This window comes from Lynx canadensis, chromosome A1 (genome assembly GCF_007474595.2).
Source record: "Lynx canadensis isolate LIC74 chromosome A1, mLynCan4.pri.v2, whole genome shotgun sequence".
Lineage (NCBI taxonomy): Eukaryota > Metazoa > Chordata > Mammalia > Carnivora > Felidae > Lynx > Lynx canadensis.
Window position 1 is genome coordinate 145,336,569 of NC_044303.2, and position 26,667 is coordinate 145,363,235.

General features: G+C 34.0%; 1 protein-coding gene across 5 annotated transcripts in view; it reads right to left on the reverse strand.

Moving 5' to 3' along the window:
• SSBP2 (single stranded DNA binding protein 2) overlaps positions 1–26,667 on the reverse strand; it is a 316,776-nt gene that overhangs the window by 74,268 nt on the left and 215,841 nt on the right. For 3 of the 5 annotated variants that reach the window (XM_030323938.1, XM_030323944.1, XM_032593472.1), the window contains exon 5: positions 17,462–17,551. The exons of the other annotated variants lie outside the window; for them this stretch is intronic. In XM_030323938.1, the coding sequence (XP_030179798.1) occupies positions 17,462–17,551 (90 nt within the window). The remainder of the gene's footprint in view (positions 1–17,461; positions 17,552–26,667) is intronic. 5 annotated transcript variants of the gene reach the window in all.

Consider the following 26,667-nt stretch of genomic DNA (forward strand, 5'->3'; position numbering starts at 1 on the left):
AAAAAAAAAATACTCCAACAGACAAGGATGCATTTGGTTCCGATCAAAGGCCCATTGGAAGAATAAAAAAAACTCAACTTATCAATTAAAAAGTATACTAGTGATTCTTTTATTCAACAAATATATATTAAATACCTACAAAGGCAGTAATGGACTAAGTCATTGGACATATGAGTGAACAAAGCAGATGAAGATCACTGCTCTCGGATTAGAATTTTTAAGGTTCTACTATTATAATTAGTGGGAAAAACAATTTTCTGGAAAAACTGTTTTCTCTATTAGTCCACTAATTTAAAGAAATAGAATGTTCTCTTCACCAAATGGCAAGTACCAGTGAAAACCCACAAAAAATAGTATTTCAATCTGGTGCCTTCACTCAGAAGTCATATTACATCATCCTTACTTGATAGAACATGTAGTGCTATGAGTGAATGAAAGTCAAGGCTATGCTTTTAAAAAGTTTTCCAAATTAGGCAAAACTCACGCAGTCAGGTTCTTTATAACACAAGATAAAATGAGTACCACTGTTAGTATTCTGACATATGGAAACTACATTTCCATAAAGGCATAAACTCTCCTTTCTACATGTTTCAGCCATCTTCCCAGAAAGAATGCAATAACTCAAAGTAAAAGGAATAAAAGCATGCATGCACAAATCCAAAAAATCAATAAAATTTGGTGACTAAGAGAATAGGAAAAAAATAAAACAAAAACAACCCTCCAATAGAAATACCAACCAAGTGTCCAGTTCATTTCCCCTAAGTAAAGATCATACCATTGAGAATCAGAATTTATTTCAGAATGAATGTCACTCAATCTTAAAGGATTACTATTATCCATTATATCAAGAATTATTCATGGAATTTTAAACTTCTGCTTCCCTAAAAGAGAGATTTTCCTTTATTCTTTGCCCTTTCTGCTAGTGGAGGGTAGTCTGCCTCTCTTATTTGATCTTTCATAAACCCTAGTGCTCTATCACAATTCCCTAAGAATTAGAAGAAACCAGCTCTTTCTCTTTCCTCGTACTACCTGGAAGTTAGATTGCTCAGTCTGATTCTTTGCTTCTCTGAAGGTGCCAAGTGTCCCCAATGGAATTGTTTTATTTACCTGTCCTGAAATTACAGGTGCTAAGATAAGAACCACTTAAGCCCTAAGTTCTTTTAATATATATACGGTAAGGGGTGTCTGGGTGGCTCAGTTGGTTAAGCGTCCAACTCGTGATTTGGGCTCAGGTCATGATCTCACAGTTTGTGAAACTGAACCTAGCAATAAGCTCTGTGCTGACAGAATGGAGTCTGCCTAGGATTCTCTCTTCCCTATCTCTCTGCCCCTCCTCGCTTGTACACATGTGCTCTCTTTCTCTCTCTCTCTCAACACAAACACTTAAAAATATTTGTTTATTTTTTGAGTATAGTTTTAAGCGTATTTGAGCATAGTTGAAATACAATGTTACATTAGTTTCAGGTGTACAACATAGTGATTCAACACGTTTATACATTATATTGTGCTCACAAGTGCAACTACCATCTGTCACTATAATATTTTCTTAAAAAAATTTTTTTAATGTTTATTTTTGAGAGAGACAGAGTGTGAGTGGGGGAGGGGCAGAGAAAGAGAGAGAGACAGAATCTGCGCTGTCAGCACAGAGCCCGACATGGTGCTCGAACTCACCAACTGTGAGATCATGACCTGAGCCGAAGTTGGACGTTTAACCGACTGAGCCACCCGGGCACCCCTCACCATAATATTTTCTAATATTTTAATAGTTTTTAGAAAACATAAATATGACTTTTCTTTTTTTTTTTTTTTTTTTTTTTCAACGTTTATTTATTTTTGGGACAGAGAGAGACAGAGCATGAACGGGGGAGGGGCAGAGAGAGAGGGAGACACAGAATCGGAAACAGGCTCCAGGCTCTGAGCCATCAGCCCAGAGCCCGACGCGGGGCTCGAACTCACGGACCGCGAGATCGTGACCTGGCTGAAGTCGGACGCTTAACCGACTGCGCCACCCAGGCGCCCCTAAATATGACTTTTCAACACCAGAATATTCTCTCCTTCTTGAGATTACCATGTATTCTTTCTCTGTCAAGTAAATTTCTAGTAATCCCCCAAGGGTCTGTTTAAAAATCAAGACTTTCCTTCTATTTCTTCAGCACTTTGTTCACACCATCATCATACAGGATTCCGTACACTGTAGTATAATGTGTGCCCTGGTGTGAAGGAAATCCACTTCAGAGGAAAGAACACAAAACCATAGTAGAGCAAGTCATTATCTTAACGCTAGGGAAATTAATCCATAAAATAAAACTGGTATTCACAAGAATCCTTAAAATTGAGGTGGCAATACATAAATCACCTTATATCTTATTTTAAATATTTCAGAATGGCTTTAGAAACTCATTAAATATTAGCCTTTGAGAATAAACTGATAATAAAGAAAATTTAAAATCATTAAAAATGATGACAATAAATTTCATATATTAAAAAAAAAAAGAAAAAAAAACTGAGAACAAACTGAGGGTTGACGGGGGGGGGGTGGGAGGGAGGAGAGGGTGGGTGATGGGAATTGAGGAGGGTACCTGTTGGCATGAGCACTGGGTGTTGTATGGAAACCAATTTGAAAATAAATTTCATATTTAAAAAATAAATAAATAAATAAATAAAATCATTAAAAATGAGTGTCTTTAAAATCCCACTTAAGCATTCTCTGTGTACCATTTATATACTATATATACTACATACTTGTATATTCTTTATACAATTTTTCTATATACTATATTTTATTTTCAAACCACAATTTACAAAAAATCAGTGACAAAGGGAAGATAATACTGATTTCTTTAGAATGGACAAATGTAACATTTAGAACAAGAATTAGAAGAAACCAGCTCTTTCTCTTTCCTCATACTACCTGGAAGTTAGATTGCTCTTCTGAAGATTGTTCTAAAACATACAATTTTACAGGACTTATCTAACATAAAATAACTGAAATTTTTTAGGACAAAATTATTCATGTAAGGTTTGCTTATAATTTTGAAAGAAATAGTATCTTTTTAAAATACAAAGAAACAATTACCAAGTTTAAGAAAATATGAACTTAAAAATATTTAAAAAATGAATACTCAGTGACTTCTTCACAAAATTACTCAATGGAAGTTTTATAAGCTTTCTATTGTACAATTATAATAAAATCTGACTTATCAAATTTTATTTGAATGTAACTTTTTGACACATTTTATAGCACAAAGTTGTACTTTTTAGAGTTTACTAGATCAGCCTCCTTACTCTGTAAAGAAAACCAAAGACCTAATTTTTTACCTGCCATTTTAGTTTTCTTACAGAGAAAACAGTTCCATTCCAGTAATACCTTTACAGAATGAAGGCAGGTACACATACAACCGGGTGACTATAAATAAACTGCCTGACTTGGCACTTTCTCCTTGGCCCCCCAGCAATGGTGCTACCATTCACTTAATGCAGAATTCTTTACCCTTGCTAGTTACCACTCAACCAGGAAAAGCTGAAAAGGCAGTGGTATTTCAGGTAAGTTTATTTGCATACAAAGCACTAATTAGCATGTGCTCTTGATTCACTGAACTAAAAGCAATGCAACAATTGAAATAAAATAAATTTAGTAACCTCTAGCTCTCTTTTCTTAAATACTTTCAGTAGGGTTTTGATAATATATGTTGTCTTGACTGCACTTATTAATGTTTTTAAGTCACATGCCAAAAGGGAATAGAAGATGAGTGGGGAATGGTGATAAATGGACGTGGAATGATTAGAAGAGTATCATCATTATAATCAAACTTCATTATAATATGATAACTTATAGTGAGGTTCATGAGAAAGGAAAGGAAGCAGTTAGCACATTCTAAGAGAGAACGCACAGAGCTGCATTCAGTAAATATTTGGTTGGTTCCATAGCTGGTTCATTGACTAAAAGAATGAACAACATTGATGGAAGACTAAAAACCAGCACAAAATAAAGTTTCGTTCCCTTGTGTAAAATCTCCCCTGACCAATGTGTCTTGTTAAAAATAGATAATATTGGGGCACCTAGGTGGCTCAGTTGGTTAAGCATCCAACTTTGGCTCAGGTCATGATCTCGCAGTGCATGAGTTCAAGCCCCACGTTGGTCTCTGTGCTGACAGCTCAGAGCCTGGAGCCTGCTTTGCATTCTGTGTTTCCCTCTCTCTCTGCCCCTCCCCTGCTCTCTCTCTCTCTCTTTCTTAAAAATAAATAAACATTAAAAAAATTTTTTTAAATACACAATATCTATTGACAATGTAAACAGTAAGCCACAGTATTAGCACAGTATATCTGCTTTGTCTAGTGAGAACATAGTTATAAATTAGAGGGGAGAATTCTGCTTGATTAAATAGGATAATTTATATTTTCCAGAGGACAGGTAAGGAGCAAAGTGTTGACCCCAACAAGATACTACATTATAATTACAATATCCCTATCAACATCTAAGAGAATTTATAATTTAGATGACTAATAAGGCCTTTTACTCCCTCCTATCACTTTCGGGTTTCTTTTACTGTTTCTGGGTGTCAAGGTTAAAAATAATGTTTCTTAGTTTTATAGACTAGCAGTATTTAGTTGCCAGTTTTTGGTATAAAAGGATATCAGGTTAATTTACATATGATTTGGCAAAACAAACAAAACAGAACAAAACTGTGGTGACTTAATTGAACTTTTCCTGAAGCTCAGACCAGCCTTGAGAACTGCTAACAATTCATTTGCAGTTCATTTTTCAGCTGTCTCATACAGTGCTGTGTTTATACAGGGAACCTTACCTCCTCTTTCTAGACTGAAATATATTCAAAGAGTGATAATCCTCAGGTCTCAGAAACAACATGGTTAAGCATACAGATTTTTTTCCCACTAAGGAAAAGCTCAGCATTTGAGTAAGAACATTTAACATTCTACCTTCTAATATCATATTGTTTTTAGCACATAACCATTAGTCCAAAAATCTGTAAGAAAATGGTTATTTGCCAAGGAGTAATTTGCTTCTATCACTATTTAGGCAATAACAAAAGACGCAAAGTTACATATAGACAGAAAAAATATTATATTAATTACATAAAGATCAAATATGTAGCTCACTTGGTCCTGTGAAGATATGGCTTTAGACAGATTTAATCTTTCTTCTTCTATTTTTAATGCACTGTTTTAAGCAGACAAAGGGAATAAGACACAATTTTATGACATGAAAATTATTCTAGAATCTTTCAAGGAAAAAACTTCTCTAAAAAATCATTTTAGAAATGATAAATAAAGTAGGTTATAATTATTTTTTATACTTCTGGAAAGGTAGTAAAAAATATGTTCACTATACTATTTTATCCAAAGAATAAACATTCTTTTAAACACTAAATATTACTTTTTACTCATTCTGTGTCTATTTTTTAATTAATTTAGTTTTCTTTACTGTATACAACTTTCCTATGTAGATTTTTCTACTTTGCTATTCCATATTTTACTTACAAGTAAATCTCTTTTTTTTTTAAGTTTATTTATTTTTGAGAGAGAGAGAGCGAGAGAGCATGGAAGGGGCAGAAAGAGAAAGAATCCCAAGCAGGATCCTCACCATCTGCACGGGAGCCCAGTGTGGGGCTGGAACTCATGATCTCATGGATCTCAGGAACCATGAGATTATGACCTGAGCCAATATTAAGGGTCTGACACTTAACTGACTCAGAAGTAAATTTTTATCTTAATTCTAACTTTCCTAAAGTCATGAGCTATCAAAAATAAATAATACTGAGATTATTATTTTGAATAACCATTAGGGTTGTGACTTCTGTATTTCACTACAGCCATCTTTCATATAGTAAAAGTGTTCACATATTTCAATTCTTATAATTCCATGAGATGCTTCATGAGTTTTCTGTAGAAAAGTAATGAAGCATAAATTATACATCAAATGAATTTCGTCAAAGTTACTTTACAATTCATGTATCTTAATTTGTTTAGTTTCCTTTCTGTTTTCCATAAAAACCTCCATCAGACATTACTGACACCCCAGTGGATAAGATACTCTTGATTAACACATTTTAATTCCAACCAGTATTAAACTAATTTAGCTCACAAAATGACATACTTGTGCTAGCGCATTCTGCTGATAAGCATAAATATGTAGCTTATCTCCCATACATCTTAGATATTCTATCATCATCAACACTTAATTAAAATAACTCATATAAAATAACTGTAAAGTATTACCAGATCCAGTTTTCTAGATGCTATTTTGGCAAGGCTAATCCAATTCACCACAGAATTATAAGCAGGTTGATTCTTTTAATATGGATTTAGTCTAAGCATAAAAATTGCTCACTTACATTATGGGCCTTTTCAAGAAGATGAGACTATTTTTCAACCCTTCATTACCTATGTTAGAGGTGTGTGGCAATGGACTTCTGGATTCTGAAAGGGGACCATGCTGTCTGCTGGTCTATAAAAGTTTGACAACATTTTACAAAAAACTTTAATAATTTGTTTTAGATCAGTTTATATTCACAAATACATACAGACACATTAGTGTGTGTGTGTGTGTGTGTGTGTGTGTGTGTGTGTGTGTCTGTGAGGCAAGTAGCTGGAGTCCTACATAAGCTAAATCTGGCCCTGTACTGCCTCCTGCTACAAACTAAAGTCCCTGACAGATCAACCTATATTAGTATATTTAAAAAATGACACTGGGTATGAAAATACATATTTATATGTATATAAATTTAGGATTTATAACTTAGGATAAAGTATCACACTGACTCCATCAAAAAAGAAGCTAAAGCAATCATTTTTCAAAACCACTCATAGTTTTTCATTGAAGAATGCCAAAGGATTCCCTTCTTCCTTTCCCCTATTTTATATTCATACTTACAGGTAAATTTGCTTCACATGACAGTATAGGAGAGAGGTACTTTAATGTACCTTAAAGTACCATTGTGAAGGAAAGAAAGAAAGAAAGAAAGAAAGAAAGAAAGAAAGAAAGAAAGAAAGAAAGAAAGAAAGGAAGGAAGGAAGAGGAAAGAAATTAGCTAGTTCGTTCTTATTCTTCTGATAATATGGTAGGGACATTTCCACTGATCAAGCAGTAGTCTTTTCAAATTCTCAAGTAGCAATAACAGTGTTTGTTAAACAAACTGACCTATAACCTTGGTCTTCTAATACAAGTGGCGAATTATATATATATATATATATATATATATATATATATATATATATTTGCTTTCTTTAAAAATGAAATGATACTCTCATATTCACTTGGTTACTTACCTATAAACATAAAATCTCTATTCTCAATTCATGTCTAAACTATTTGAAATAGTCTTTCTACACAACAGGTTTTTACAGAAATTGTTAATGCATCAGAAAGTCTGTTTTGAAACTAGAGCTTACTAATTTGACTAATGCTAAAATCTATAGAGGTAAGCACTATGAGAAAATTCAAACTACACAAAGTTTTTTCTCCATCTCCAATTTAAAATATACATTTTCATGTACAAGCCTTATATAGATATATGTACACAAAACTGATAAGATAAATTCAACTGGAAAATATATTTACTGATGCCAAAGTATCTACAATCTATTATAGAATATTACAATGACAGATAACAGGTAGCATTCGCATTTGCAAGCACTGCAAACAATTAATTCTATTTTACTTTCTCTGAAAAGCATCCTACTGCTCCGATTAGTCTATTCCCTGGCATTCTATCTTCGACTCAAGATTACACCAGCTTGCTGGGGGTAATGGATGATACCTCGCAATAGCCTATATGCTCTTCTCACAGGCACCAGCAGAGCTGTTTTCTTTGTTCCTCGGCAGGGATGAACAGTTTATAATAGCCAACACTTCACTCCCAGCAGCATTTCTTTGGCCTCCCGACTTCTCGCTCTAACTACAACATCATCTCTTGCTTTCCCTTTAGAGCAAAACTCAATGTTGGGCACACTTGCTGTCTCCCCTTTCTCTCTTCCCACTTTATCCTGAATCTACTTTTAGCAGGCTTTCATGCTCATCACTACACTGAAACTGGCCTTATCAAGGCCACAAATTACCTCCTGGTTAAAATTCAATGGTCAATTGTCAGTCTTCAACTAATTAAAAGTATCAGTAGCATTTGGCACAGCTGAATATTCCTCCCCTTGAAACATTTTCTCCATGTGGCTTCCAGGATACCACATTACCTGGTTTTCTTATCTCTTGGACTGCTCCTTCTCATTTTTCTTCACTGCTCCCTCCTCATCTCCCCGGCTTCTTGACATTAGAGTGCGCTAGGTTCATTGTAGACCTTCTTGTCTCCATCTATACTATCTTGGTGTTCTCTTCCAGGCTCAGAGCTCTAAATATTATCCACATGCTAATAACTCCTAAATGACTCTAGCCCAAGCCTGAACCATAAAACTGCAGGCTGATATTCTGTTCCCTACTCAACATCTCCTGAATCTCTAATAGCCATCTTAGTCTTAACAAGTTCAAAATTAAGTTTCAGGTATTCTCCCTCATACCTCCTCTTGAAGTTTGATTTACATCAGTAAATGTCAACTCCATTCTTCCATATGAGTAGCTCAAAAGCCTTGTAGTCACCCTTGTAGTCTTTTTCTCTCACAACACATATCCAAACCATCACCACTATCTGTTGGCTCAAGCTTGAAAATATATCTGGAATCCAACCACTTCTCACCACGCTTACTACCTTAGTCCAGAACATAGCAATCTCCCTGTAGTCTCCCCATTTCCCCCCTTCCCTCCTATAGACTAATCTCAACAGAGCAGCCAGAATAAGACTGTTAAAACCCTCCACTCAGAGTAAAGCCCAAAATTCCTATAATGACCTTATATATCTGACCACCTTATCCAAAACTTTGGCAATAATGCCTATTTTCCTTTTAGGTTTCATTTTTCTCCCTCATTATCACAATCTAATATATCATATTTAAAAAAATAATTATTTTGTTACTGTTTCCTTTAATAGACTTTAAGTTCTATGCGGACAGGGATTTCTATTTATCTTTTCTTTTCTTTCTTTCTTTCTTTTTTTTTTTTTTTTTTTTTTATTTAATTCATAAGGGCGCAGGTGGCCCAAGGTCAGGGCTCTGCAGCTGGCCCTGGTACAGCACTCAGCCTCACAGACCCCAGTCCTGTCTCTAGGAGCCCACCTCTCACTGAGCTGTGTACCTGCAGCCTCAGTCCCTCATCCTTCACCCCTGCCACCAACTTCCTTGAGTTGTAGTAAATGTTTGCTGCTATATGTCATCAGCCATCTTTGCCAGTAGTTCTCAAATTTTAGTTTGTAAGACTCATCTGTTCAAAACAAACAAACAGCAACAAAACCACAAAAGATTTCCAGCTCCACTTCTCCCCATCCCCAAGGATTCTGACACACTGGAAGCTGGGGAGGCTCCAGGACTCTCTTGTGAGTACTACAAAGAACACACTTGGAAGAACATTGTTCTTAGTCTTTACCTTTTAGGTTTCTTACAAGCTATCTAGTGGTGACCACATTCAGATGGAATAGGAGTGGGCAATTTTGGCTTACCCACTAAATGTGGCCCACCACTTGTTTTTGTAGATAAAGTTTCCCTGAACAGTTTTGCTACACAGTGTCCATGACTGCTTTTTACCTTACAAGGACACTACAACAACAGAGCTAAGTAGTTGTGACTTCGAAGCCTCCAAAGGCTAAAATATTTACTATCTGGCTTTTTACAGAAAAAATCTTTCAACTCCTCATATAGCGATACATTGTTTCAGAACACCACCTAGTGAGAAGCTACCTTTTAAAAAGGCTGAAGGCATCCTAATGTATAGTTAAGACAAATCTATCCTACCCATAGAGGGGATTTATAATATATCTAATAACCTATTCTTATCTTTAATTCCTCAAAGAATGGTGACCATTTTGTTTCTGTAACCAACATTAAATAAAAAACTAAAATTGTTATAAACTGCCTTTGTATATTTGCAATTTGCTATATATGCCCGCCCCCCTGCCCCCCGCAACACACACCAAAGTAGCTATAATAAAAACTGAAGCACTCCAGGAAGGATTTTCAATAAAGAGATCTTTTCAAAAGAAAAATCGTCATCTCAAATTAGCTGAAAAACAGATAAGCTATCATTAAAGTGAAAGGAAAACCAACATTGGTCTATGATAGCCAAGTTAACTTTTTCCTAAATATTCATTTTGGTAAATAAACCCAAACAGTAGGGTTTCTAACAGGAAACAGTTTCATTCCTAACTAGAAACCCATGGATTAACTCTGAAGCCCTGATACACTCTTTGCTCTCTGTTCATCTAGTTACTGCTATAGGATCCTTAGTTGTTTGAAACTGTGATTTTAAAAAAAAAGCTTACTTGGTTACTCAAGCTGAGCAGTTTTAATTTGTTCTAATAGTTGAGGCCAGAACAAGTTGCCATTACCTGGTCTATTACCACAACTGCAGGAAAGCATTATCAAAGCCAGCAGCTATTAGACACCTTTATTTTTTTAGGCTCCTTTTATCTTTGTATTAGAGAAAGACTTGCTTTAGTTTTGATGTTTAGAACCTCTGTTCTTTAAAGATTCAAAATTGTGTTTTAAAAATAAAATTAAACTTAATTTTTATGTCTTGGCTTTTGGTAAATAAGCAACCTTCCCACTTCCATGCTCCAAATCCCAGTGTATTTAGTTATGAAAAATACTATTTTTAATATTTGGATTTTTAAACTATATATACTGGAAATGTTAGGTGTTGCAGTTCAGTAAGTCAAGTCTACTTGAGATTTTCAGTACCCTACTGATTCAAACTAAGAAAAGATATACTAATTTTTTGGCTCATTATCTAAGATTAGAGATGCTATCTATAACTTGTAGGGAGAGGGACGGGGAGTTTCTCCTGGTTTAGATTATTACCTAAAACTAACTCTGAAATGGCCATGGTCAGGAAGGGTAAGAGGAAAGGAAAATCACTGGGAGTAAAGACAATATGAAGGTTAATGATAAAAGGGAATTGAGAAAGCATGTAGACTATTTAACTTTCTGTATAAATAACAGGGTAAAAAGGCTGCTACTGGTTAGAATAGTTGTATAGAAGTTTGGATAGGAACAGCACAGCAGATGAGTGCACTTAGTTTGAAAAAAAAACACGTTTTTTAATGTTTATTTATTTTTGAGAGAGAGAGCGCAAGTACAGGAGGAGCAGAGAGAGAGGGAGACACAAAATCCAAAGCAGGCTCCAGTCTCTGAGCTGTCAGCGCAGAGCCCGACAAGGGGCTTGAACTCACGAGTTGTGAGATCATGACCTGAGCTGAAGTCAGGCGCTCAACTGACTGAGCCACCCAGGCGCCCCAAAAGGTATCTTCAAAATACACGACTTATCTCCAGAAATAAATTAAATATCCACCTCAAGAAACATATAACGAGGGCTTGTAAATGTGTTTTTCTTTTCGTTTCTTTTCTTTTCAGTTTCAAGACCATGAGATTGTTAAATTAAATAATTATTTTTTTTCTGAGTTTTTTATTCATTTTGAAGCTTTTTCTTTTAAAATATCAAGAATATTGTATTACCCTGAGCTTTGTTTTTGTCTTCATTGCTTTATGAATGTCATTTATATTCAGCTTTTTCAGGTCAATAGCAACACCATGGAGAAAAGGGAAGATTTCTTTCTATTTTTCATTCTTCTTATTGCGTTATTACTATGTCAAAGCATTAGGTCAGCTTGCTACAGTGCAGTCTTGCTAAAAATAGAACCTTTGGAAAATATACCCGGAACCAGGAGAGACATCTGCAAACCACCACTAGATGGCAAAGCAGCTTTCCCATTGCTAACATTATGCCGGCAAACAAAATATGACTTACAAAACTGCTGCAACATGTTTTCTACCATATCAGAGTTGCGATCAATTCAGATTTTAAAATATGGACGACCACCTCAGTCTGCAAATAAATTGCTTGGTATCCTTTATCTTCAACAAATATTTATAATCTTATTGATGTCACAGTCTTAAATTTATAACCCAACATCAATATATTATTCGTTTTCAACTGTTTCAGTTAAGAAAACTAAAGATCTAGTGAGTACAGTACTGCAAATTTATCAAGATAAAAATCAAAACAAAACACCACACATGGTAAAAATGAACCAAAGGCTACAGAGTTCAAAATTTATAAGCATATCCCACATTAACTGCATACTTAAAGATATCTACATTAGCACTTATTATGTTTTTATATAAAAGATAAAGATATGTTTAGTTATAGTGACAAAAAAACAAGATATAGTTTCCTACTTAAAAGTTTTCTTGTGGTAAAGACCAGAAAGGAGGGAAAAATAAAGAATTTTCACCACCCGCCCCCCTCAAATTTTCTTGGTTGAAATATAAAATGCCCCTGTCTTCAATGTGGTACACAAGTTATAATAAATTCACAAGAAAGGCTTTCTTGTTACTCAAATCTATAAAATTACAGAACTTCATAAGGTGACTAAGAGTCCAATTTTTTAAACACAAAAGAACAAGAACTTTGTTTTGTTTTATGCATTTTACTAAACCATTTTGATTGTTATATTTAAGCAAGAAGGAAATCTAATTGGTTCAAGGAACAATCCTACCTATTCAATAAATTGCAGGAATCAAACTTTGCCTGTCTTTTCATAAGAATGCTATGAAAATGAATGAACAACAGATTGATGCTGTCAATACGTAATTAATATTTCTTAGCATACAATGAAAACTTTGAGTAAGATTCTAGTACAGGGATAGGAGACTCAAAGTAGAGACTCATTCTGAGTGCTTACTATGTGTACCCATACCATGCCACAATAACACATTTTCTTCCACTAAAACTGCCAAATTCTAGTTAGATCAATGGCCGCTTCTATGGTCTTCCCTCTGATCCAGTAGCAAGACTTGCCAATTTAAGAAAGTTGCTGCAGGGGTGCCTAGGTGGCTCAGTCGGTTAAGCATCTGACTTTGGCTCAGATTATGATCTCACAGTTTGTGGGTTTGAGCCCTGAGTCAGGCTCTGTGCTGACAGCTCAGAGCCTGGAGCCTGATTTGGATTCTGTGTCTTCCTCTCTGCCCCTCCCCTGCTTGTGCTCTGTCTTCCTCTCTCTTAAAAATAAATAAACATGAAAAAAAAATTTTAATAATTAAAAAAAAAATAAAGCTGCTCTAAAGTCACTCACCGGTTCCATGGCGGGCCACTTTGAAAAGTTATAGGGGTCTGTATACCAATTACTCCTTAGAGAAAAAACTCTAAATAAATATGTATCTTACTTTAAATGGCTTTATTTTACTAAATTGATACTTCCTTTTGCATGACCTATTATTCCAATTAGATTTTACTTAACTGACCTCCAACAAAATAACAGAAGCTCTCCCATTTCAATAAAAATATCAAAGTTGAAGTATGAACCATGTTAATATCTGTCACAAATAAACACTAATCTAAATTTTACGATATCATCACATAGCGAACAACTCAAAACTACTGATGCAGGTGCTTTATGTGCTAATGACAACCTCTTCTTTCCTTAGTTTCATTTTTTTATTGCATTTAATAGGCTCAATCCTTTCCTAACCTAGTCCCGTTCCAGGTGAGCCCAAATAAGTTTTGCATTTCCTCACTAAGAATGAGGATTCAAAACTATTCTTCTCTTACTCTGGATAATTCTTGGAGTTGAATGTCTCTTCGGAATTGAATTAGAAACTGGTATTTGGGCTTGAATTGTGGTTGTCTGCTGTTATTTCTACTCACATAAGGTAGTACTTTTCATTAACAACAGGCATTATGGCCAGGATCACATTGAAGTACTGACCAATCACTGTAGGAAACCAAGGCTGATATTTAGGAAACATTTGAGTAGACTAACTCCATCATTATATGTACCAAAAGATGATAACATCCCATTTCTTTTTTAAAAGTTTGATGGTTTGAGTTATTCATTATTTCAAAGAGGTATTCCTAGGGAGACTGGACATTAAGCCCATTGAATGGGGTAAAAGTGTATCTGGGATTAGGTAGAATGGTCACCCTGGATAAAGGGGAACGACATATACCAAACTCAAACATATCTAGCTTTTTCTACCTTCTGTCTTTCCTAACTCAGATAAAGACATTGAAACTTTCCAGAGGTCCAAAATAGGAACCTCACAACGATCCTTGAATCTTCCAACTCTTTTTCCTCTAACCCTAATTTTGTTAATCAACTAAAGCCTATCAAACATAACTATGAATTGCTTCTTCCTTTCCAATCTTATTGCCACTACTCTTTGATGGGTCACAAGATCTCTTCCCTGGGCTACTGTACTAGTCAACCAAGTGATACCTTTGCATCCATTCTTTTTAATGAATTCTGTTGCCTTTGTTTACCTTTTAAGTGTTAGTGTTCTGGGATTTCAGTTGCATACTCTCTTACTCTCTCATTCTATACTTTCTTGCTGGATAATTAATCTACCTCTGTGGACTCAAGTGCCCGTAATATGACTATCTCTAGCCTGGATCGCTGCCTTAGGCTTCAAACCTGTATGTTCACTGGTCTAAAGGATATCTCTCTCTGGAGGTCCCACAGGAACTTCATCTGTCCCACCTCAAACCTACTCCTTGTTTTGTGGGCTCTATGTCAGAAAATAAAATCCCCATCTGCCCAGGTTAGAGAAGGAAACCAGGGTATTATTTTTGAATTCTTTTACTCATACCCTTTGCATTTATTTGCCTCTTAAATCTGTTCATCTCTCTCCACACCCATTGCCACTCTCTTAGTCCAGGCCATCATTAAATCCCACCTGGATCACTATACTAGCCTCCTAAGTAGTCTTCCTACCTTCAGACCTGGCTTCAGAAATCCTGGCCACACTGGAGTGATTTTTCTAAAAGTACAAATATTAACATGCCTCTCTCCTGCTTCAAATCCTCCAATAGTTTATTACTGTCCTTAAAATCAAGTTCAAATTCCTACATGACCTACAAGCTCCTCTAGGTTCCTCTGGAGCCTCATCACCAGCTACTCTCCCTTTAGCCAATTAAGCTCCATTGTGTTGTGTTTTTTTTTTTTTAATTTTTTTTTTTCAACGTTTTTTATTTATTTTTGGGACAGAGAGAGACAGAGCATGAACGGGGGAGGGGCAGAGAGAGAGGGAGACACAGAATTGGAAACAGGCTCCAGGCTCCGAGCCATCAGCCCAGAGCCCGACGCGGGGCTCAAACTCACGGACCGCAAGATCGTGACCTGGCTGAAGTCGGACGCTTAACCGACTGCGCCACCCAGGCGCCCCATGTGTTGTTTTTTAATATTTAGTTTCTCTATTTTCCCCTCTGGGCCTTTGGAAACTCTTTTCCCTCTTCCTGGAATATTCCTTCCCTCTCTCCTTGTCTCTTTGCCTAACTCATCCTTAGATGCCACTTTGGATTTCATTTACTAATTTAAGAATACTTCCCTGACGATGACCCTCCCAAGATTGGGTTTGGTGGCCTCCTAATTTGCTCTAAGAGTACACTCCACTCATTTATTACAGCCATTTTTTTCTATACTCTAATTGCCTTGTCTCTCTCTCCTTAACCACAATATATGCTTTTTTGAAGGCCTTTATACTTTTGCTTATATTGTTTCCACTTTCTGGAATATCATTCCTCTGTTTTTTACCCCTGGAAAATGTTTTCTAAACCACTCCCAGGTTCAGTTCAGGCAGACTTAACAGCTCTTCTTCTAGGTTATCACAGAACCTTACACTTGAGTCTGTTACAGCACATACCTTGCTATATTACAGTTATTTATTTTTAATAATGCCTCTGGCTAGACAATGAACTTTGGGAAGGTACATATTACCATACTCATTTTTAGATGCTTACCACAGTGCCTGGCATGTAGTAGTTCTTAGGTATGTATCACACTGGAATAATTAAAACAAAGTTAACTCTGTTTCAACTCCTCTTACCAAGAATCAGGCACAAGACAGGTAAGAGAAGAATGGTTCATTTAACAAAACGTGAAAATTAAAATGTATGGGTTTATACATGTTTGTTTTACCCTAGAAGTATTTGGCTTCCTTCCCAACCCACCCCTCTTTTTAAAAGTGCCATTTAGAGAGCTTCTATTAACTCTTATATGTAAATAAACCCTTCTGATTTATTCACTAACTCTAATTCCTCCTTGGCAAAAGAAAGAGAGCATGAGGAAAAAAAATTAAATGAGCTAAAAATATTATGAATAATGATCAGTTATGAACTTTAAAAGGTAAATTCTGTGGCAGAAGTCCACAAAGCCTTGATTTGAATCTTGACCCTGTCACTTTCCGACTTCGTGCGAGCCACTTATCTACCAAGCCTTGGTTTTTCCATCTGTGCAATAGGAAGAGTAATAATACATACTTCATACCTAAGGTTACGGTGAGAATTAAGAGTTTATATATGTAAAACATTTAGAACAAAGCATAACGTATAGTATGTGGTTAATAAGTGTTAGCTAGTATTATCATCTTAAATGGAGATTGTTTAATTACTAATCAAGAGTTATAATATGCTCCTAGATTATAAGAAATGTAATGATGGTATGGATTAAGTAGCAAATGACTATCAAGGACTGTGAAAATATAAAAACACTAAAGTGACAGATTAGTTTGTAAGTACCTAATGTAATTCATTAACAATATAGCACATTACACTAATTCCCATAATGCCTTCCAATTCTGGTTCCTAACTCCTAAGTTCTTGTTAATTTTCTCAAAGGATGTTATAAAATTAACTATGTAGTAAAAAAATAATAAACTTCAGAGTCTATACCTGTGTTAGAAAACTGTTAGAATTAAATGGAAATAAAATAAAATTTAAAAGTGGGTGTATTATAATTCTAAAATCATTACCATCATTGCTAAAATAAGTGGCCTTGTTGAAATTCTAAAATACTAGCATTTGTATTTTAAAAATCTGATTTTAAAATGTCACATAATAATATTAATAACAATTCTAGCTTAAAAGCCAAAAAGATGATTATCAAAATATCTCGATATAGCCTGTAATTTTGATAAATGAAAAGGTTATGATTTAGGCATATTTTGAAATTACAGCCAAATCTTGATTATCTTTGGTCTGTGGAGATCTGGATGGCTGGAGTAGTTGAAATCTATATATGATTACAGAACTTTATTTTCAGCCTCTTTTCCCATCACATCTTTACCACAGTTAACTTAAGGGGCCAGTTTGCATTCCCACTCTCTTTCTCTCTTACTTGAACAAGGAAAGGTCAAAATAAATAAATGAATAAAATTTGACAACAAATAAAAACACAGGAAGGAAGAGCTAATCTATACACTAAATAACCGGTCTCTGAATAATCAAGAGTTGGCTGCACACATTACGTTTACCTTAAGAATCAAAATAGCCTCATTCTCGTTCATATCTTTCAATAAAAGCAAACAGGAGTTCCTGTGCCTTAACATTCCTCGTCAGAGTTTCTCTGAGTACCTGAAAGAACCCTGGTGGTACAGGACCTACTGGCATGCCATCTCCTGGGGGAATGTTTCCTAGCACTGGGCTGGGAGCTGCTGCAGCACTCTGCAAAGAATAAAGGAGAAACAAACCTATATCATTAGAACGAAGGCACAAAACCAGACTAACGATAACAGATTGTAGGAAGGGAAACTTTCATTCCCAGGAATAAATATTAGTAATTTCCCCCACTCCAGAGGTAAACAAAGATACAACAGTTAGTTTATATATGACTAAGTTATTTGGTTTAAACAAGTGTTTTAAAACTTTCTGAAATCACAGGATTTGAAGAAGATGGTATCTTTCAATGATATATAAAAGGCAAATAATAATATGACAAAAAGATAAAAGTTTAAGTAAATGCTTTATTTAAGGCACAGGCATCTGAAATGACAACATTAATAACAAATATGGAAATATGTCGGTAGTATGAAAATGGTGGTTACAGAAGTTGGAAAAAAGAACTCTTTTTTAAGATTATGCTTTGCTTTGTCACAGACAAATACAATTAATTTTCTGCTTATAGGTGGTAACACATTATTCAATTTCTGATATGCTATAACTGGCAGCCAAAATAGAATTGTTAGCAAAAACAAAGTGGTGAGGATGAAAAAGTAATTAGGAGACTGAATAAAAGAAAAGAATTCGATTTAGAGAGATTAGTCTCATATAAACAGATTATGAAAAAAAAAACGATTGAAAAACTCAGTCTACTTCACTTACAAATTATTTCATGGCACACTAGAGCTTCATGAAATAGGAGAATGAAAAATTTTGCGTTAGATTCTTTGTAATTAAATATAGGTTTTAGATTTAATTCTTACACAGAACAGTAATACATATCACTATTCTATAATCATGGGTTTTCATTCCTCTACCTGGTTAGACATATTATAAATTCTAAGAACAGTCAAGAGATCAGAAATGTGCTGAAGAAAGATCAGTATGAATCCAACAGTTCTGCTATGAAAGAACTCAAAACAAATAACGGATCTAGTCTATCTGTCCCACTGTCCTTGCCTCTACATCAGGGTAGTCATTCATGCATTAATATTCCATTACAAGATGCAATATCAATATATTTATAGCCTACATTTCCTGGTATATAAATTTGTAAAAATACTAACACGTGTTTATTCTATAATACTAGTAGTTATTAATAATGAAGGCCAATGATTTGAGTGTTTCCTGAGAAAATGTAGATTTAAATGTGATTATCTAAAATGTTGCTTACCTATGAATGCCAAAATTCTAAGCTTCTGATAAAGCAGATAAGTATAAAAGGAGAAATAATATATCTTAGATATTAAGATGAAACATTTATCTGTTATTCTATTTTAAGCAAAAGCATGCAATTTCATTAATGTACATTAAATACCCACTATTTGACAGATAGTGTTCTATTTTGCTTTATGTATCAACATTCATATTTTTAAAAAATGAAAGGCAAATCTTTTTTTTTTTTCATTTAACTAAACTGGTGTAAAATTTTAATATACAATGTTACAGTGACAGTTTAAATATATATGATTACAGCTTGATCTACGAAGAAAGATTTGATCTAGATCCTTTGACAGTGAATTACTGTCATGGGCAAATTGCTCTCAGTACTAAGAGCTAGAGATAAGATGCCACTATTGTTCTAATTAATTGCAGAAGAGAAATATTTTTGAGACAAGTTGTAAACTACTCTCACCTATATTTTTATAGAAAAAATATACTACATTATATAGAAAAAATACTACTGTAGTTGTGTATTACAACTTTGAGCAGGTTTACAAAAAATAAAATAGAATTCAATGGGTTACTGCAACGTCTTAGTGTAATTCAAAGATGCTATTTTCCCCTCAGTTCTAATTGCTTAGAAAGTACATAAAAGAAGCTTCTGCCTCCCCTAAGGAAAAGAAAAAGTTTGTCTGCATCTAAATTAAAATTCAACAAGTAAAAATACGGGGTCATCGTTGGTTCCTTTATTTGTTTTCTTTTTGGGGACTATATTGTTTAAAGGCATATAATATGCTCGGTTTTTTTCCTTCTATGTTCTGCATTATATGTGCTCCCTTTTGTTTTTTTTTTTTTTCACCTATTATTTAAAAGTGAAACAAAATACATGATTCAGATGAAGATTTAAGCAAATTAAATCTTTAAAATGCCTTTTGAGTTTTCATTTTATGACTTCAAAATTATAGAATAAATTCAGTCAAAATATAAATTGCCAAGAAGTCTTTTAAGTTCTGCAACACAGAGTTAACGCTATAGGGAAAAAAATCCTTGCTATTTGGAAGTTAACATTCTAGTGAAAGAAGAAAGATAATGGTGAGGGCTATGTAGAAAAAAAAAAGAGCAAGGAATAGGGAATTCCCAATAAAGCGATAGGGATTATAAATTTAAATAGAATAGTTGGGGGGCACCTGGATGATTCCTCAGTTAAGTGTCAGACTTCAGCTCAGGTCATGATCTCACAGTTGGTGGGTTCAAGTGCCTTATCAGGCTCTGCACTGACAGCATGGAGCCTGGAGCCTGGAGCCTTCAGATTCTGTGTCTCTTTCTCAATCACTCTCTCTGCATTCCTCTGCTTGTGCTCTCTCACTCTCAAAAATAAATAAGCACTTAAAAAAATAAATAGAATATTTAGGAATGAATGAATAAATCACATAAACGAATGGATCATGTTATGGTGACTTATTTTTTAATTTTTACTTAAACATTTATTTATTTTTTGAGAGACAGAGAGAGACAGAGCTTGGGTGGGAGAGGGGCAGAGAGAGAGGGAGTGACTGATTCCTAAGCATACTCCAGGCTCTGAGTTGTCAGCACAGAGCCCAACACGGGGCTCGCACTCACAAACCGCAAGATCATGACCTGAACCAAAGTTGGATGCTTAACCGACTGAGCCACCCAGGTGCCCCATCAACTTATTTAAATATGACTCTTGCTTTGTTGTTGAGGATGTCTTCCCACATTTCAAGATGTGCAAATTCTTCATTTGTACCTATTCCCTTACAGTGGCACAAGAATTTTGTGGAATTTTTTCTTTCTTAATAATCATACTTTGAAAAAAAAATAATCATACTTTGGGCATAATAATAGAAGTGTCTTGAAAACAGAAGAGTTTTATAGGTAGATGATTTATAGTATAGAGCATGATTTCATTTTCTGGTGTGATAGTAATTTCTATCCTTGGCTTAAGGATACAAAGTGATGTGAACAGAATCTTACTAATTACCCAGTTTGTTTACCTCATAGAAAGCACTAGTTCAGAGCATTTCAGCCCAAACTTCACTCTGTGGACCACATTTTTGAGCTAAATTATGCATCCAGTCTTCTGGGATTTATTGACAAAGGATAATTCACTGTTTATTGTACTGTGTGGACTCAAGCTTAGAGTACCATTTGGTACACCATGTAAATCATTAACAAATACTAATCTGATAATAAATACTACAGAGGTACACACACTAAGTGGCATTCAAGCATTGTGAAAGAGTATATTTCTCAAATTGCTTAACTTGCTCACTTATAGCAATATAAATAATATATGCTTTGAAACTGTAAGCAAAATGAGAATCAAGTTTTGAGAATTAGTAATTTATGTAGAAGAAAGAAACACAAAATTTCTTTCATTGATACAATTTCTGAGACTTATTTCAAGTTTACTTCCAACTTGTAAGAAATTTCTCTCTCTTGGGGCACCTGGGTGGCTCAGTAGATTAAGCGCCAACTTCTGCTCAGTTTATGATCTCACAGTTCGAGGGTTTGAGCCTCATGTTGGCCCTGTGCTGACAGCTCAGAGCCTGGAGTGTGCTTTGAATTCTGTGTCTCCCTTTCTCTCTCTCTGACTCTCCCCAACTTGCACTCTGTCTTTCAAAAATAAATTGCTTTCAGTATATACTTTCAGATATTTTCTAACTAGTCTTAAATCATTTATTTTGTCACAGGACTTAAATTTCAAGGTTTTTTTGAGAGTGACAACTTTACTTTTCCTTTTATATTTTCCCAAATCACTAATATAATTGTACCTACTTTTTATGTATCCAATGTATTAAATTTGGGGAATTACTTGCTTTCCCAAGGACATACAAAAATGAACTTTAAAGAGTTACCATGAAATCTTTACATGTTGTTATATATTTATCTTTGTTTAAGTCTGTGTGGCCACTTTGCTCTCTTGGACTTCCTATACTTATATCATTGTACCCTTTAAGAAGGCATAAGTCAATTTGTGCCCCTTCCTTCTTCTTTTTGTGGTGTTTATTTTTCCCTTGTATAGATGTCCAGCACCATTTCCCATTTTCCGCTTTCTCTTAAATGCTGTTGTATAACTGCACTTAAAAAATATTTTTGTTCTCTCTTTAATTCCCTATTTCTGAATTTAGAGAATAGAGAGATACACTGTTATTTTATATTTTATCTTCTTAAATAAAAATCTGAAATTAAAGCCAAAAGACTTCTTATTTTAATCTTAGTTATTATCATTAGTGGCCTCTGGTAGGAAAAAAAAAAGTTATATATAGTTTGATATGGAGGTTTCACAACAGGCATATAATAAAATTTTGTTTAAAAATAAAATTAGGATATAATTGATTACTAAATTAGTTAGCATTTATCAAGATTAAATAACTAATAGTTTTATTTAATAAGGATGTTAGAGAATCAGTTGCCTATTAGGGAATCAAAATATGAAGTCTGTATTTGGTACAATAGAAAAAATATTTAGGTATATGAAAAATTATTAAGGTAATGACATAAGAACTAAAATAGTGACAAAATTATTAGAAATTGGAAAGATGATTAAAGGAAACAGTGAGTAGTTACGCCTGGGTGGCTCAGTCGGTTAAGCTTCCGACTTCAGCTCAGGTCATGATCTCACAGCTGATGGGTTCAAGCCCCACATCAGGCTCTGCGTTGACCACTGAGAGTCTGGAGCCTGCTTCAGACTCTGTATCCCCCCCTTCTCTGTCCCTCCCCAACTTGTGTTTGTTCTCTCTCTCTCTCAAAAATATATAAACTTAAAAAAAAAAAAGAGTCCCTAAAAAGAAAACAATACTTAAAAAAAAAAAAGGAAGCGTGAGTAGGAAGAAATTGGTCAGGGAGTTGTTGACTTTTACTATTAAGCTATCTGTACTATTTTTAAGCCATATGCGGGGGTTTTTTTGAGAAACATTTAAAATGGTTATAATTGGTATCTTGTCTTCAGAATTTTAATGCAAAGCACGGTCAAATATTTGACTGTTGATTGAAAACATATTCTTTATTATACTAAGAAATCTTTCTATGCCTAGTATTCTAAAAACAATTTTTAAGGAAGTCAGAAATAAAAAAAAAGATGCTTTGCCTTTTTATATTTGATATTTTTTTTGTTTTGTTTTTGTGGGAAGCATGATATAAGTAATCATATATTGATAGTTTTCTTAAAGCATCATCATATTTCTGAGATAAGCCATGCATGATCATCATGGGTGATCCTTCTTTTAATAAGGCTAATGAATTATATTTGCCAATATTTTATTCAGGATCTTTATATCTATATTCTAAATGAGACAGGTTGAGAATGTTCCTTGCTGTATTATATTTTTCAAACTTGAACATCCAGATTATTCTACTTTCTCAAAATGAATTGGATGGCAAACTATCTTTTATAATGCTCTGGAGAAGTTTTATAGTATGGTGTTTATCTGCTTTTTGAAAGTTAAAAAAATATTCAGCAGTAAAACTGCCTGAATACAAAGGCAATTTTGGAAATAATTATGGTCATTATTCTTTTTATATTTTCTAAAACTTCTATTTGCTTCAATTCTGTTCATTTACATTTTTCTCAGAACACTTCATTGCATTGAGATTATTAGTTTTATCCACATACACACTACTTTCACATACTTACAAAAAGTCCTCTGTAGCAGCTGTGAGAGAGATTGCTAGCAGACAACAAACATCTGTTTTCTCCTTTTTCCATGGTATTAGAAATGTAGCCAATCACGCAGCAGCCCAACTACATCATATTTCTGTTTCCCTTATTCTCACCAAGAATTAAGGTTCTTACTAATGGAATGTGAGCAGGAGAGGTATGTGACACATCCAGACCTTGGTCTTAAGTAGTTTGGAACACATTCTACTTCTATTTTTTTAAGATTTTATTTTTAAGTAATCTTTACACCCAATGTGGGATTTGAACTTACAACCCCAGATCGATAGTCACATGCTCTACCAAATGAGTCAGTCAGGCGCCCCATCCTACTTATTTTTAATTAGAGATCTAATTGCTGTCATGCTGACAAAAACAATGCCCTGTACAATGGCAGAGTGCCACTAACCTCAGTGTCTGGATGACTTTGTGGAGTGGATTTCACCTGCCATGGACTGTCTTACTGAACTGTTGGCTCTAAAACAGATGATGAGGATTCATTTTCTCTCTCCTAAACTGAATTAGCATTATCATCATTATTTTTGCCAGAAACTGCTTACTTCTTTTTCTGTTTTATTAATTTGTTAACTTCTTTTGTTCTCCTATTATCTCTATTCTCATGCCTTTTTTTTAGGCTTTATTATTTTCAAACTTCTCAATTAAATTAGTAACTAATTTTTTCTTTTTGTTTTAATGCAAAGAATATAAAACTATAAAGTTTGGCTCTGAATTTACCTTTGATTAAATCTGTAAGGTTTGATGTTGATGCTTATGATTTTTTCCCTAAATCATCTAATCAGTATAATTTTGATTTCCTAAACAGTTACTGGATATAACTAAAAACCAAAATTATACTGATTAGATGATTTAGAAAAAAAATGAGAACACTAACATCAAATCTTATAGATGTAAGCAAAGATATATTTTAATTTATAGGCTTTATTTAATTCAAGGCTTTATTTTTGTTTTTAATGTCTAGCTTTCCCAACTATGTCTAGGTAAGATGTACTATACAATTTTTATATTGAGGATATTGTTGAACAATTTTTTGTGGTCTAACCAATGATCAATTTTCATAATTTCCCATGGATATTTAATAAAATATCCATAGTCTACATTATTATCCATTTGCGTAATATCCTTATATTGTCTCTATTTTTTGTCCCCTTGCCCGTTCAAATATATATAATACGCTACAATTGTTGTTTGTCCATTTCTCACTTATTTTTCACGTTTAATAATCATTGCCTTGAGTCTACTTTGTCTGAAATTAATGTTGTAAGTTTTTTTGTATGTGTTTAAATTTCCTATCCATTTATTTTTAAATTTTATGCTATATTTTCTCACTTGTGAGCAAGAAAAGCCCTGTAATATGAATCTAATGAGATGTCCTTTAAAATAAAATTGAAAAAAAAACCACAAATTCTCTTTATCCTAAGCTTTCAAGGTATTAAAGTTAAGACGAACAGTATCATTTACCTTTCTCAGTGAAAAATGAAGTTAGCTTATCTTCCTATTCTACATCTCCCTCTTCCACTTCCTAATTCTTGTTATAAACACTTGGAGTCTTAGGTATAAACTTTTTGTTTCCATCACCTCTTTTTTCACTAATAATTTTTGACCTCTACATTCAGTTTTGCAACCATACTTTCAGCATTAAAAATAAGGAACTCCAATTTTATCTATTGTTTTCCCTATCAGTCTCTTAAAAATAACAAAACATTTGCTACTCATGAGTTTTAATTCTTATACATTTCAAGGGTGACTAGAGGATATATAAATATTATTTTCCAAATCCTTATATATGCAAATGTCTTTGCTGACTCTCATCAAAACTACAGATACCACTGTTGTCTGAATAGGGTTGCAAAAGTCTGAAACTGTCCAGATTTTTGTTCCTAGGGATGTAATCTATTTTTCTCTTCCAGGTATTTGGAGGATGTTTTCTTGATTTTTATAATTCCCAAATGTTTCAATTCCATATCTAGGTACTCTATTTCTAAGTTACTTGCCTAGAATTATGTGAACTTTTTCAGTGATCATTTACCTGGGTTATTCTTTTCTAATGCTAGAAAGTTGGGAAATCATTTCAGTTAACAGGTGTAAGATCCGACAAACCTCAAAGGGTCATTCTTTGCAAATGTCATTAGTTACTAAGTAAACAGTTAAGGTATTTTTAATAACTAAGGAAATATGTTGAGGAATCTTGCCAGGAAAGGATTTTCACAAGTTATTGGTGGCATGGAAAACTGGTACACTTATAGAAAGCACTTTATGTGTATATATCATGTGCCATAAAAAATTAATAAATTTTGACTAAGTGATCCTTCCTTTCAGATACTATTCAATTTTAAATTCTGAACTATGAGAAAAAATAGTATGCATAAAATACATTCATGGTCATATATTTATAGTAAGAAATATTCAAAGTAACCTAAAAATTCAGCAATAATGCAATGCTTAAATAAATTGTAGTACATCTAAGCGATGAAACATGATTCAATTATTAAAAATAATGGTTACAAGTGGAATTATTTGGGAAACATAGGAATTTGTTTATGATATAATGCTATATGAAATCTGCCAAATACAGAATTGAGTATAGCATGACTATAATTACGCAAATGATAAAAAATAACCCATGAAATACTGTGGGTGGATGCATAAAGTTAGCTGTTAGAATTATATAAGTGATATTTGAATAAAATTCCTACAAACTTTCTGAAATGTCATATTATTTCTATTTATAACATAAAAATGTTTATATGTTAAATATACACACTGCCAGTTTTGTCAATAGCTATATAATAGGACCAAATGCTGAGTGCCTGGATGGCTCAGTTAAGCATCCAACTCTTGATTTCTGCTCAGGTCATGATCTCATGGTTTGTGAGACTGAGCCCACATGAGGTTCTGTCTCCCCTTAGACAGAGCCTGCTTAGGATTCTCTCCTATGCCCCTCTCCTATCCACACACACACTCTCTCTCTCAAAAGAAAATAAACTTAAAAAAAAAAAGGACCAAATGCTAATAACTTTACTTAAAACAAACCTAATCCCTAAAATTTAAGGTTAAATCACAGGTAGATATTTCTAACTTAAACATGAAGTCTTATTTCAATAAAATAAAATATAAAATATTTTAAATTTGAGACTACAAAGAAAAAGTTTTTCTGTTTTGTAAAGTTAGATCCTAGCTATAATCTTAAAATCACTTACATTATTACTGGGCATTTGTTTACATTGATTACACAAGTTCATACTTAGCACTATATGGTCTA